Below are 13,780 nucleotides of genomic sequence, written 5' to 3'. Positions count from 1 at the left end.
ATTACATTCATTTTCATTACATTTATTCCCTCCCCAGAAATGCAAGGAAAGTCACCACATCCTTTGCTTTCTGGATGCTGGGGATCTGCAGTAATGTTACCGCAGTGGCTCTCTGATCCTCAGCATCTCACTACGCTGCCCCACCCCTGCCCCCAAACTACCTCATGCTTTATGCTTAAATCAAACACCAACACAGGACACACACATACAACCTGTAAAGACCTTTCTATGGATGAATGGCAGACATGGCAGTGGCCCTGCAGACAGGGCACAAGCGTGCAGCATAGGGAAAGCACTGGACGCATGATAGCATGCTCAAAGTACAGGATGATATTTGAAGAGGAGCTACACCCAAGTTCATGGCACCTTGGCTTTTCTTATGCTCCTTTCACATCTGCACCTAATTATTTGACCCTTGGGGGGAGCTGGCACCTGGAAGCTGCTTTGGCTGAGCCTCTGAATAGATCAGGAAGCCGGTGAAGGTGATGTACTTGCCATGGTTGCTGTAGGCACCATAGCCATCATGCTGATGGCTGTAGAGCCAAACGGTGTCCCCGTACTGCAGAGGCAGCATGATACTCTGGCTCTGCATCTCCCGCCTCTTGGAGTGGTTGTCATCATAGATCATGGCCTGCACCTCATTGTGGTTCTTCATAAGTTTCACTGACATAGTCTTAAAGGGCATTTTGCCAATGGTGAAGGAGAAATAGTATGCACCAGGTATACGGCATGAGAAGATGCCAGTGGAGGAATTGAAATCTTTTCCAATGTTCACAAACTCTGTGTCAAACGTGATCGGCTCATGCTGGGTTTGCTTGTCGTCTGTCCCCAGGAGACTTTGTGAGCAGGCAACAGAAAATGCAGAGCGAGGATCTTGTTCCCTGTTCAGTTGGTCAGATAAAACATGTCTCTGTGAAGCTTCATTCTGCTCTCCGGGAAGTTGCTGAATAGTGTGATGGTGTGGCCCCAGCTCTTGAGAGCTAAGAGCGTTCTGGAAGAAGGCAGAAGTGTCTGGATAGATTAGGTAGCCATTGAAAGTTGTATAGGGGCCCACATTGCTGTAAAGAGCATACTTGGGATCTCCATGTAAACGCAGCCAAACTGTGTCACCGTAGTCGAGCTGCAGCATGGCACTCTGGCTGGCTACCTTCCGTTCCTTGCAGTGATGTTCGTCATACACAATCGCTTGCACTTCATTCTTGTTTCTCATCAGCATGACAGACAAATTTTTCTTTGGGTACTTCCCAACAGTGAAGGAGAAGTAGTAGGCTCCAGGTATCCGACAGCGGAACAGCCCAGTCTTGGGATCAAAGTCATTGCCAATGTTCACATACACTTTGTCAAAGGTAATGACCATCTCAGAGCTCCCTTCCATGCTGCTGGTTCTGGCCACAGAGAAAGCAGAGCGAAATTCAGTACTGGTGTCTGCTGGGAAGCCATCTGTAGGCAGAAGAATCATGCAGCAAAGGAAACCAAACAGGATCTGAACCTTCAGTGTCATCATTGTATCTGAAAGGAAAAAGAAGCATATTTTAGCTGGAATTCCATTAATTTCCAGCTCATTGTCCCGTTGAAACCCTGACCTGAATCTTGCTAAATAGACATGAAGGTCTGTGTCCAAAAATGGAGAAGTTTCCAGTGCATTCTCTGATCAGTGCGTGGGACCATACCTCAGTTCAGATCCCAGCATCATTTTGATATTTTCCTAGCGAGAGCTGGATCTTTTTTCCCTGTACTCGTAAGAAGAAAAAGAATCTTCTTTGAAAGCCAGGCTATCCTACAGCTTGTCTGCAAAACACTGTGTTGCTCACAATGCAGAGGGATCTCAGAGCTTGCTGGGCCTTTGCCAGAGCTCCCTTTTGTAGTGCTTTTATTCATAAGACCAAGGATGAAACAAAGCCCTACACAGACCCTATATTATACAACTGAGATACAGCTGAAGGGCAGGGAGAAGAGGACATAGGCTCTAGAGGTTCCTATGCAGATGCCATTGCCTAGCACTGCAGTAGCTGTTTCACAGGATGTGGAAGCTGGAAGCCAAGTAAGTTGGTAGACCCCATTACTCACCATGAACCTGTGAAGAGTGTAAAGAAACTAGAACAAGAGGGAATGTTTGGGGAAGGAAGGAAGACAATGGAGAAAATGAATGAAATTAAAAAAAAGAGAAGGAAAACAAAAGATAAATAGAAGGCAAGTGTCCCAAAGTATAGGATCCCTGAGAGAGAACTGAAATACTGAAAACAGGGAAACAACTCCCTGTCTGGATAATAGCCAGAGAGAAAAGACTTCTTTGGCCCTTAAAAAAGAGGGATAAGTTAGGAGCTAATGGATTTTCTGCTTCTAGTTTCTGTGATTTTTTTTGGACTGAGGCCAAAAATCATCTATTAGTGCTTTCAGGCTGAAAACAAAACTGTCAGTCATTCCAGTGAGAAGCTTCTCTCTCTGTCACCTCTCTGTGCTTATTAAAATATCATTCAGGCTGGGAGGCAACTGCCTGGTTTGCAGTCTGCCCCATCTGTCACCCCAGAACTGGTGCCTTGCCAGCCTGCAAACAATGAATTCACAGACCAGCAGAACAGGAGCAAAACTTGCTACTCATTGGGGGGAGGGGTGAAGACAAATCCTGAATTAAAAAGGATAAAGGGGTAAATATTTGAATCAACTGGGATGGCCTAGTAAGAGAAGTAAAGCAGATGAAACCCATGTATACTGTGAGGTGGCAATGGGATCCTGTTTTGGCAAGATGTGATACCTAGAATCACTCACCAACAGGAATTCAGCTTGACCTACAGTCCCTGCTCTTTCACACTTGAGAATAAAACTGAAATCTGAAATGCAGCTCTAATAGAAATGAACCCAAGAATGAATTAGATTCTCACTTAAGTACGTGAAAGTGTCACACTAGCAAAGATGAAAAGAAATATCCAACCATGTCCTAATTTTGCATTAGATGACTTCTCCCACAAACGTCTCAGTATTTTCCTCCATGCCCCTGAATTCAGAATGTTTTTCCTGACTTAGCCTGCTTCTCCTGAACACATCCATGGGACCCCATGGGCTGCAATGAAGGGTGTTGAGAGGGCTGACTGATGTCATATTGAGGCCACCCTCTATCATCTTTGAAAGGTCATGGAGATCAAAGGAGGTCCCTGGTGACTAGAGAAAGGCAAATATTGCACCCATCTTCAGAAAGGACAAGTGAGACAACCTGAGGAACTACAGGCCAGTCGGCCAGTTAGCCCCTCACTTTGGTCCCTGGGAAAATTATGGAGTGTTCTTTTTGGAACACATTTCTAGGGCAAAGGACATGACATTTAGTATGTGTTGATCAGATGAGGGTAGATCATGTCTAACCAAACTGATTGCCTTCTTGTAAGAAGAGACCAGTGGATGTCACTGACCTTTTAGCAAGGCTTTTCTACAGTCTCCCAGAACATTCCTGTATCCAGGTTGTGATGTTACAATCTAGATAAGTGGACTACTAGAGAAGTGAAAAACTGGCTGAGTTGTCAGGCTCAAGGGCTAATGTTTAATATTTAATTTCAGATGTCCCCTTTAATATTTTTTACCAATGACCTGGAGAAGGAGACAGAATGCCCACTCATCAAGGTCAGAGATGACACCAAAACAGAGGGTTTGACAATATACTTGGAGTCACAGCTGCTATGCAGAGGGACCTAGACAGGCTTTCAGTAATGGACTGAAAGGAAATTCAGCAAGGATGAATGCAAATTCCTGTACCTGGGATGGACGAACCCTGCGTGTTGGTACAGGCTGGTGACTAACTGGCTGGGGAGCAGTGCTACTGAAAAGGATCTAGAAGTCCTGGAAAAAAAAAATTTTTTACCTGAGTTAGTGCTGTGCTCTGCAAGTAATGAAGGCTAACAGCATGCTGGGGTGCATCAACAGAAAGTTGCCAGTAACCACAGGCGGTGATTATTCCCCTTTAGTTGGCACTTGCGTGACTCCAGAAGAGGGCAGCCAAGATGGCTGAGGTCTGGAACACCTGCCCTATGAGGAGAGGCTGAGGAAACGGGGCTTGTTTAGCTTGGAGAAGAGAAAGTTTTGGGGGGATCTAGTAGTAGCCTTCCAGTACCTATGAAGAGGTTACTGAGATGAGAGAGCTAGGTTCTTCACTGATGTTCATGGTGGGAGAATAAGAGACAATGGTCATAAAATCCAAAAGGGGAGGCTCAGACCGTGTATAAGTGAAACAATTTCATGCTGAGGGCAATTAAGAATGGAACAGTTTGTCCAGAGAGATTTTGAGGTCTCTATCCTTGGAAGTTTTCAAGACCAGACTGGATTAAGCTGTGAGCAACCTGGTCCACATTCAGTGTTGGCCCTGCTTTCAGCAGGAGGTCAGACTAGAGACCTCCTAAGTCATGATTCCTGATTCTGTAACTGATTCCCATAGCTACTGCCTTCTCACAGTTGAAAATTCACTCGCTACTAACCCTAGCCATGACAATTACATGGAACTAACCAGCTAATGGCAGGCCTGACAGACAGACAATCTTTCATCCAGCAAATTAATTTAAGAAAGCATTTTCAATGGAACTATTAAGCCATCACTAATTGCCATGTATCTGCTTCCATGCTGTCTTTATTTTTCCTCACTTTGCCATCTAGTTTGTGAGCTCCTCAGGGCAAAGACTCTTCCCATGTCTGTACAGCATTTGGCCATTGCTGCCATTTAAACAATACTAATAGGCCCTAACATCCCACTGTTACAAATATTCTGATAAGTTAAAATTTTATATAAGCTGGGTTTGCTCAAAAGGTAAAGACTGTAGAATATAGGGGTTTGAAGCTTGCAATGTAGTCATCGAAACTTAGGAACATACAAAATGTGCTGTATACAGTCATAAGAAAATAAGTATTGTCTAAAATTAGTTAACCATAGAAACTTTGACCGATTTGTTAGTTTGTAGTGTTTTGTCCTAAGAAACTAAGAGAGATCGTTATGGACCTTAGTTCTGTTGCTTAGAAACCCCACTTTGATCAAGATTCCAGTTAGTGGAATTAAGTAAGATTAACCAATGAATGTTTTAGTATAAGAATATTGATAAGGTGGTGTGACTGAGGGCCAATCACTAGAAACGTTAAATTTAAGAATTAACATTGAATGTACTTTTATGTAAATCTAATACATGATGGCGAAAATCATACTGCGCAGAATCACATAAGAGAGGTCAACTATCGGACAAAGTGAGGAAGACTATGGAAGACCACCAGAGGGCTTCTGAAGACCACCAGAGACATCACCATGCCTGCGTAAAAGGGACATTTACATATGCTAATGATTTATCGGACAGTTGATGATTATGTATGACATTTCCCAGAAATTTAGTGAATATGTATAACAGGTGTGTATTTAACCTGCATGATTAAACCAGGCAGGTGCACACACTAGGTGGAGTGATCCCCTGTGTGCCCAGCGATGCAATAAAGAAGTGCCTGCTTCTTAACTTCTCATTGCTGTTAAGGAGTTTTATTCCGGATTTCGGCAACACCACCAAGAACTAAATCCCAAACTGTCACACTGTGAGCTCAGCCTCTGGTCCAGCAGTATTATTTTTGCAGAGTGCAGAGTGCTACATCTAGCATGGCAGGCTCATTTCAGCTTCCAGCTTAGAAAACCAAGCCCTAAAGGCAAACTTATAAGGGCTATTAGAAGTTTCTGATTCATACTCATCCATTGTTATTCCAGTGATCACCATGGTGTGGCTGCATGAAGAACCAGCATGACTGTGACATGGTGGCACGCTCTTGAGACAAGAAATGACAGGAAAGGATTTGGCATTTGGGTTTTTAGTCACAACAGGACCCTGGTTCTAAAGCACTGCTTATGCTTTAGAGCTCGCTCAGTGTATCCAGGAGTCAGGGAATATACTGCAAGCACGTCACTGCTGGCCAAAAAAACACAAAAAGACAAAACAGTTTAAAAAACTCTAGTGGATCTGACCTTATGTTCCTTCAGATGACCACTATCCTTGTTTCTGTCCCAAAGCTAATTTCTCTGTAATAAGGTTACTTATTAAAGGTTGGATCACTCAGTTACTGTTGCAAAGACTCTCTGCTTGCTGCAGTGCCTTATTTATCAGCTCTTCCCAACAACTTACTGGCAAGTCGTTTAAACAAGGCAGTTAATTACGCTGTGTTTCCATTAGCAAGTTGTTTCCTTGACAGCTCCCACTCACCACTTTCAGGACTATTTAGGTTCTTTATCTTTTTAAAATAATTTAGAAAGTATTTAATAACTGCCTCTCACATGAAACCAGTCTAAGAATAATATCCCAATCATTAGGAAGACTCAGCTAGCTACAGGGCTGCCATAAACAGAGGCAACTCACAACAACTCTTGGACTTGAGTATCAGTGTAGTAAGTCTGAAAGATAAAGCTTCCAAAATGTTCTGTTGCTCCCCCAGCAAATGCTTCTGCTGCCCAAGTCTTTTACTGTGATAACTTTCTTCCAGCAGGGAAGAGATAGCACCAGGGATGTGAGGCTGACCATGGACACTGTGGTATCAGCCTTAAGTGCATGCTATGGCATAACTTTTAAAACTGCAGAGGGAGGTGAAAGACCCAAGCTAGAGGTGAAAAGTGGGTCTTCAGCTTGCGCCACGCGTGTGTCATACATAGCAGCTGTGTTATTCTCATTACATTTACATATGAATCAGGGCCCTTTGTCCCCACATTCCTTACTGTAGTAGCACCACAGAAGTATGCAATGAAATTAAGTAGACCCAAGGGATAAACAAGGTATGCTACTGCCTTTACTCTAGGCAGTACCAGCAGGGACAGCAGCCCACAGGGAAGAAATCGAGAAACTAATTTTTGAACAGGAGGCACAAAACACATGATGGAGCTAAACGTTCTCAAAGGCACTGACATTAAATTAATGACCTGAAAAGAAGGGGCTAAAATGGTAGTGACTCACATAGCAGAACAGGAGTTGCAAATCTTTTTTGAAAAGAAAGAGACATAATTCACCTTTTGCAGGACCCAGGAAACATTAATAGCTTTGTGCTTGCTGGACATGATTTTTCTGTCCTGGAACAGAATCAATCCACCAGTGGAAAGACAATTAGCTTTACTCTTCTACTGAAATCCATGGATTTACAAAAGGACTTTCAATAATAGAAAGGTCACCCCATTTCTAGACTTGCAGACCAGATCTTCTTGTAAAACTCACAAGGGTTTTCTTTCTATTCCAAAATATTAATGAGCTAGATTCCCTAGTCCTACCTTAGGCAAGAGTCCTCTAATTTCAGTGGGAGTTTTACCCAGAAGATCACTGAAGAATGAGATATGAAACAAAAGTGAAGCAGCGCAGTTGTATTAACTGTTAGTAAAAGTTCTTAAAATCCTGTAAACCACAAGAGCAAAGCCCTGTTTTTCCTAGCTCTCACTCTAATATTTAAGGACAGCTGCAAATGTTTCAATTATTTGAGTCAGTGAAAGCCTGTGTAATGAACAGCCTTCTTGGACTACAGTTAGCAAGAATTTTTCCCCAGATACCACATACTGTCTGTTGCATTCATCCGATACAGATTAAGACCATCAGATAATGATGCAAATGCATCACTTTTTCTGACATCAAGGAGAAATTTATTGTAGCAGATCCTCAAAAGCAAAATCTGTATAAGGAGTACTATGTGACAAAATCAGGGATTCACTTACGGCTTCGGCCTTTCTCTGCTTTTGATGAATGTGGTTTTTTGAACTCTGGAACAATCCTGAGAGGTAAAACATTTTCTGAAACATTTAGGATGCTTTTTGGAAACTATACGCCACACTTTGGATGACAGAACTGTATGGCATTAGTATAGAAATTACTTAGTTTTAAATGTTTCCTTGAGTCAAGGGAGTTGTTTAACATAATAAAACAGCTTCTGTATACTCAAAGATCTGTGGAGAGACAAAAATTCTTTTGAAGTGTCTCAACTCCAGCCATACTCAGGAAAAGGAAATGGAGAGACTGTGTTTTGGCATAAGACTCTAATGTTAGCCTGCACTTCAGAATATTAATTAAAGCTGCTATATTTCAATGGAAGCCCTAACAACTCTGTTTAAGATAAAATCATGTTGTATAAGATGATGTCTATTCTCTGATCAAAATAGAAACATGATAGTTCTGACATTAAGAATTTTCTTCCTATAACAGCATTCAAGGAAATTTGTTACACACATTTGAAGTGCCAGGGTGACACACTGTGTCTTCTAGTTTTGGCTACTATGTATATTTAAAAAAAAATATTCATTTGGACAGTCAAAGTGGTATTTTAGTAGAGAAGACAAACTTTAGGTGGGAGCAAGGAGTTATTCTAACAGACTAATGCTTTAAAATGTAATATAATTTTTTTTACATCCTTTTCTAAATGAACAAATTACACAAATCCAACTCTCCACCACATACACACTCCTCAAGCAAACAAGGCTAAAAACTGCAAAGCAAAGAAAAATATTCTAACACTGCTCAGGAGTGGAAGAGCAGAAAACATTGTTAGAATATTTGAGTGTAAACTGTAGTTCATAAAATGTGTTAATACTACCAAGTTATTCTGTACACACAGCCAAACAAACTGTTGATAAACTGTCATTGAAATTACACCAGCAGTAAGTAGTGAAAAAACCTAGCCATTGCTGGGAATGAGTTCAGTGATAAATGGTTTCTGTGGAAGCATAGGCCAGAGAAGCCTGGAAACCACAGCTTGAGCAAGGCAGAAGTCTGTTGCTGTATAGTGTTTATTTAGCACTGCTACCTTTAGACATAAAACACCGAGACCATTTCAACAGTAGGAATTTTTGCATGAATCCAGTAACAGTTACAGTAATGCCAAAGTTAAACCATCTCTTTTCCCACCCCCAAACCTAATTTCTTTTTTTAGCCTGGTTTATGTGTGCATTTCTTTCTCCTGGTGCGCACAAGAGATGCTGAGCCTGCAGCACAAGGCTTTGTTGAGGCATCCCATCTCTCCAGGAGGAACCGGATTGCTGCACCAGAAGGCAGATCACACTGGCACAAAGGATTAACAGAGACAGTCTGGCCTGGAATGCCAGGAGGTATTTTGATAGGTAAAAGAAAGTAACTGACACTTTGGCAGCATGTACCATAAAGATCTCAGTTAAGACAGAGAGAGAGGAAGACCCCAAAAGGCAGACTGTCCAGTGCAAAAGCTAGCTCTAAAGAGAGAGAAAGGCACAGAGACCTCAGATAATGGAGTAGAGGGCAATTTTATTGTTCACGTGGCTGGGCTGGAAGCCATGTAGCGGGAGGCCTTTTTCACAGAAGTCCTGGTTTTTTTGCTTTGGCTATGGAAGTAAAACCATATGAAGCACAGGGACACTGCCAGACAGACTGCCCCAGCAACAGACCTACTGGAGTGACAGACACCTTATGAGGAAGAATGCTGAGCACAAGCAGTACATTTCAGGCTATTCCAAAGGCAGTACATTTCAGGCTATTCCAAAGGCAAATGGGAAATTATTATTTAAAAATGAATGAGAATTAGTTACAGGGATGATTTTATTTTAAAGTTCCACCTGGTTTAAGATATTTAAAGAGCTTTTAAAAGATGCTTATAATCTAGAAGACATAGGATAGGGAACATGGGTAATAACAAGCAAATGTAGCGTAAGATTTTACTTTTACTATGCTATTATATAGTCTGGAAAAAAACCCAACCAAACCCTGCAGGATTAAAGGTGCTAAAATGAAAGAGTCAGCAAATAAGAGTTTCATTTCATCATCTGACCAGCTGGAATCAACAAGCAAGATCCAGTTAACACCACAGCAGTGCTAAAGGAGAATGTGAAGACAAAGGTAATGGCTACACAGACCATGAGAGGCTCTCTTAAGAAACAATGAGGGAGAAAGTTTAGAAGTGTTTGCAGAAGACATTTCTGAGTTGGAGACAAATACTCGGTACCTAAGGAAGATGCAGATGGGTTCAGCATCACAGACTACTCTTGTAATTTTTCTCTTTTAGTAAGAGTTTGGGCAGGAAAAAGATGAATGTTTTTCCCAAGAACTAATGAAGCATGGGGACTTTAAAGGGTTGATAAAGAATGAAAAGACTGTTTAGACAGCTCCACTGAACACAAGTGTCGTGGTTTAACCCCAGCCAGCAACTAAGCACCACGCAGCCGCTCACTCACTCCCCCCCCCCCCCCAGTGGGATGGGGGAGAAAATCAGGAAAAGAAGTAAAACTCCTGGGTTGAGATAAGAACGGTTTAATAGAACAGAAAAGAAGAAACTAATAATGATAATGATAACACTAATAAAATGACAACAGTAGTAATAAAAGGATTGGAATGTACAAATGATGCGCAGGGCAATCGCTCACCACCTGCCGACCGACACCCAGCCAGTCCCCGAGTGGCGAATCCCTGCCCCCCCCTTCCCAGTTCCTAAACTAGATGGGACGTCCCATGGTATGGAATACACCGTTGGCCAGTTTGGGTCAGGTGCCCTGGCTGGGCATGAGAAGCTGAAAAATCCTTGACTATAGTCTAAACACTACTGAGCAACAACTGAAAACATCAGTGTGTTATCAACATTCTTCACATACTGAACTCAAAACATAGCACTGCACCAGCTACTAGGAAGACAGTTAATTCTATCCCAGCTGAAACCAGGACACAATCTTGTTCTTAGGTTTTCCTGAAGTGGTGGTATAGCTCACATCCTTCGGGACTTTTTTTTTTTTTTTAAACATCTCTGCATTACAATCAGTAGGGTAAACTGAGCCGTGAGTGACAAAGTGGAAACACTAGCTAGGCAGAATGACACTAGAATCAGTACTCTGGAATCAGCTCAGATTCTAACCCTTTATTCTTCCTGTCTTATTGTTACATATCGTGGCTCAGTTTTTCTACCCCACTTCCTTCCAGTGAAGGAAAGTTTAGCTCTTGGGATAATCCCCACTCCTCCTGTTAACAAATGGAAGTCTAGCAACAGTTCAGAGATTATAGGTAGGTATTTACAGTATTTACTATAGGTAGGTATCTACAGCATTTACTACAGGTAGGTATCTACAGTATAGGTAGTTATTGTCTGATTTTTTTTAAACCACACTTTCCTCTATGCATCCAAGCAGCAGTTTCCTTCAATGCAGCTGAATGAATATTTTTATTCTCCAACCATGTAGACCAGGTTCCTATGCTGTTCTCAGAGTTGATGCCCTATTTGTCAATTTTCTTTCAGTCCTTGGTTGTAACTAATACTTACAGACATTAAAGGATATTTCATCAGGATGAGAGTAAGTGTTCCAGTTAAACACTGGTTATACTGGCTTTCCTTCCTGTTCCACACTGCCACTTTCATTCACATGCCCAGTCATCCAGCAAACCTGTCAGGTACAGCACCATCAGTTGGGAAAAATCTTGCAGTGATCCTTTCATGTTCTTCTCTCATCCCCTCATTAAGAATGAAACCAACTGTAGGTTTATTTGTCCAGGAACTAATAGGAACCTGTGGAAGCTGACACCCAAGAAGGTGCACTACATAGGACTGTCTATACATTACAGGAATCACAACTTTTGTGTTATACCTTCCTGTTGAAGACTGTTGTACATGAGATTGAGGAGATATTATAAGAGGTATTGGAATGTGTGTTGTACTCTCAAGGTTTGTTCATTGTCCTCTCAGTAGTGGCTTTATGTCCCCAGTTTCCTTTCTGTGAGTCTGCACTCCTGCACTTTGTATCAGCCAATATATGATTTTAATTTAACAGCTATGTAAGGTCCTAATCAAAAAAAGGACCAAGTTTTAGATTTTCTTGTCTGTTTTCTTCTTTAGCTGCATAGCCACACCTTCTCTTTCTCTCTTTCACTTGAGTGGGCACATAATTCTCATTTTTCCTGGAATTCTGTGCCTGCAATTGTGGCTTCTGACCCATTCCCCCACTCACTGGAATGCTGCCCTCCGGTCATTGCTCTAAGACCTGCCACATCACCCACCTGGGTAAAAGCTAAAGGGAATGTGTTGCTTCTTTCTAGTTGATCATCAAATCACAAGTTAGGATGAGCCTGTGGAGTCCAGCAGTCATCCCCTAAGGGAATTAATGGATAGCTGAGTGCCAGCTGGGGTTACATGCAATGACAACAAAAAGCATTTTTGTTCCCTAGTTGTTTTGGGTTTGTGTGGTGGGGTTTTGGTAGCACGGGAGGGGCTGCAGGGGTGGCTTCTGTGAGGAGCTGCTAGAAGCTTCCCCAGCTCCAAGCGACATGCCGCTGGCCAAGGCTGACCCAGTCAGCGGTGGTGGTAGCACATCTGGGAGAACAGATTTAAGAAGGGAAAACCTGCAGCAGAGAGGGCAGTGGGATGTGAGAGGAACCCCTGTGCAGACACCAAGGTCAGTGAGGAAGGATGGGGAGAAGGGGATGCCCCTGCGACCCATGGTGAGGTGGCAGGCTGTCCCCCTCCAGCCCACAGAGGGGAGCGGGAGAGCAGATGCTCACCTGCAGCCCGGGGAGAGAGGAGCCCATGCCAGAGCAGGGGGATGGATGCACCCCAAGATGGCCAGGACTCTGTGGGAAAGCCTGTGCTGGGGCAGTCTGTGACTGAAGGACTGTGGCCTGCAGAAAGGACCCACGCTGGAGCAGCTCCTGAAGGACTGCAGCCCGTGGAAAGGGCTTACATTGGAGAAGTTCATGAAGAACTGTCTCCCCTGGGAGGGACCCCACGCTGGAGCAGGGGAAGAGTGAGGAGTCCTGCCCCGAGGAGGAAGGAGCAGCAGAGACAATGTGTGATGAACTGATCGTAACCCCCATTCCCGGTCCCCTCGTGCTACTGGTGGGGAGGAGGCACAGAAAATCAGGAGTGAAGTTGAGGCTGGGAAGGAGGGAGGGGTGGGGGGAAGGTGTTTGTCCCGATCCAATGTCAGGGAAGGTTTCGATATGATCCCAAGAGCGAGATTAAGACACAAACGAGGTCAAATGACCTATAGTCAAAATAGGTTTTATTATCAAAAGTATCAAAATGGTAGCGATAGGATAGAATGGAAGAAAAGGTAGAAATTAAGCAAGCAGTCAGGATAGGATTGCTAGGATGGTCACCACCACGGATCCAGCGGCGTCCCGTTGGTCCTCAGTCTTCAATTCTTTGGTGGTGAAGAAGGCCCCGCCACAGCTTGTCTCTATGAGTTTTTTATAGGGCATATTTCAATGATGTCATGTGCTGCAGGTTTCGTCCATCACACTACCTTCACCTGATCAACACCAGAAACCAGTATCTTATTTCAGTGATGTCATGCGCTGCAGGTTTCGTCCATCACACTACCTTCACCTGATCAACACCAGAAACCAGTATCTTATCAGCTCCAGCCCCGTTTCCTCCTCTGGATGCCTCAGTGGCCTGGTAATCGTCCTTATCGACAGGAGTGTCCTGCTTAAACAGGCCATCTTAGAGACAAAGGGCTCAAGATAAGCAGTTCACAGTTCCTTGAGATGATGGTCCAGTCCCCCACACCTGACAATCTTTGAGGCAAATGGTTCAGGATAAGAATTCAGTCTTTTACACCACCCCATGGCTCAAAGATTGTTTCAGGACCCATGCTGGTTTTGAGAAAAGATAGCTATATAGAAAAGTCAGAAAAGAGCATTTCAGACAATCTGTATTACCAACGGTGTGGTTCGCTGTATAGCACTAATTTGTTTAACACTATCAGGCGAAATAGTAGTTACAAATTGCATATTAGTTACAACACGTTGAATCAATTGTATAAAGCATGGAATGATACATGGTAAAAAGAATAACATCGTAAAACCAC

At 43.0% G+C, this 13,780-nt stretch overlaps 1 protein-coding gene across 1 annotated transcript in view; it reads right to left on the bottom strand.

The window, feature by feature from the left end:
• Window positions 1–400: 400 nt before the first annotated feature.
• The window catches only part of LOC142032482 (complement C1q tumor necrosis factor-related protein 4-like), a 33,856-nt gene continuing 20,476 nt past the window's right edge, over window positions 401–13,780 (bottom strand). The window contains exon 2 of the mRNA XM_075031130.1: window positions 401–1,509. Within this exon, the coding sequence (XP_074887231.1) occupies window positions 401–1,504 (1,104 nt within the window). The 5' untranslated portion in view covers window positions 1,505–1,509. The remainder of the gene's footprint in view (window positions 1,510–13,780) is intronic.

Source organism: Buteo buteo, chromosome 6, assembly GCF_964188355.1.
Source record: "Buteo buteo chromosome 6, bButBut1.hap1.1, whole genome shotgun sequence".
Taxonomy (NCBI): domain Eukaryota; kingdom Metazoa; phylum Chordata; class Aves; order Accipitriformes; family Accipitridae; genus Buteo; species Buteo buteo.
This window is presented reverse-complemented; position numbering and strand designations above follow the sequence as displayed.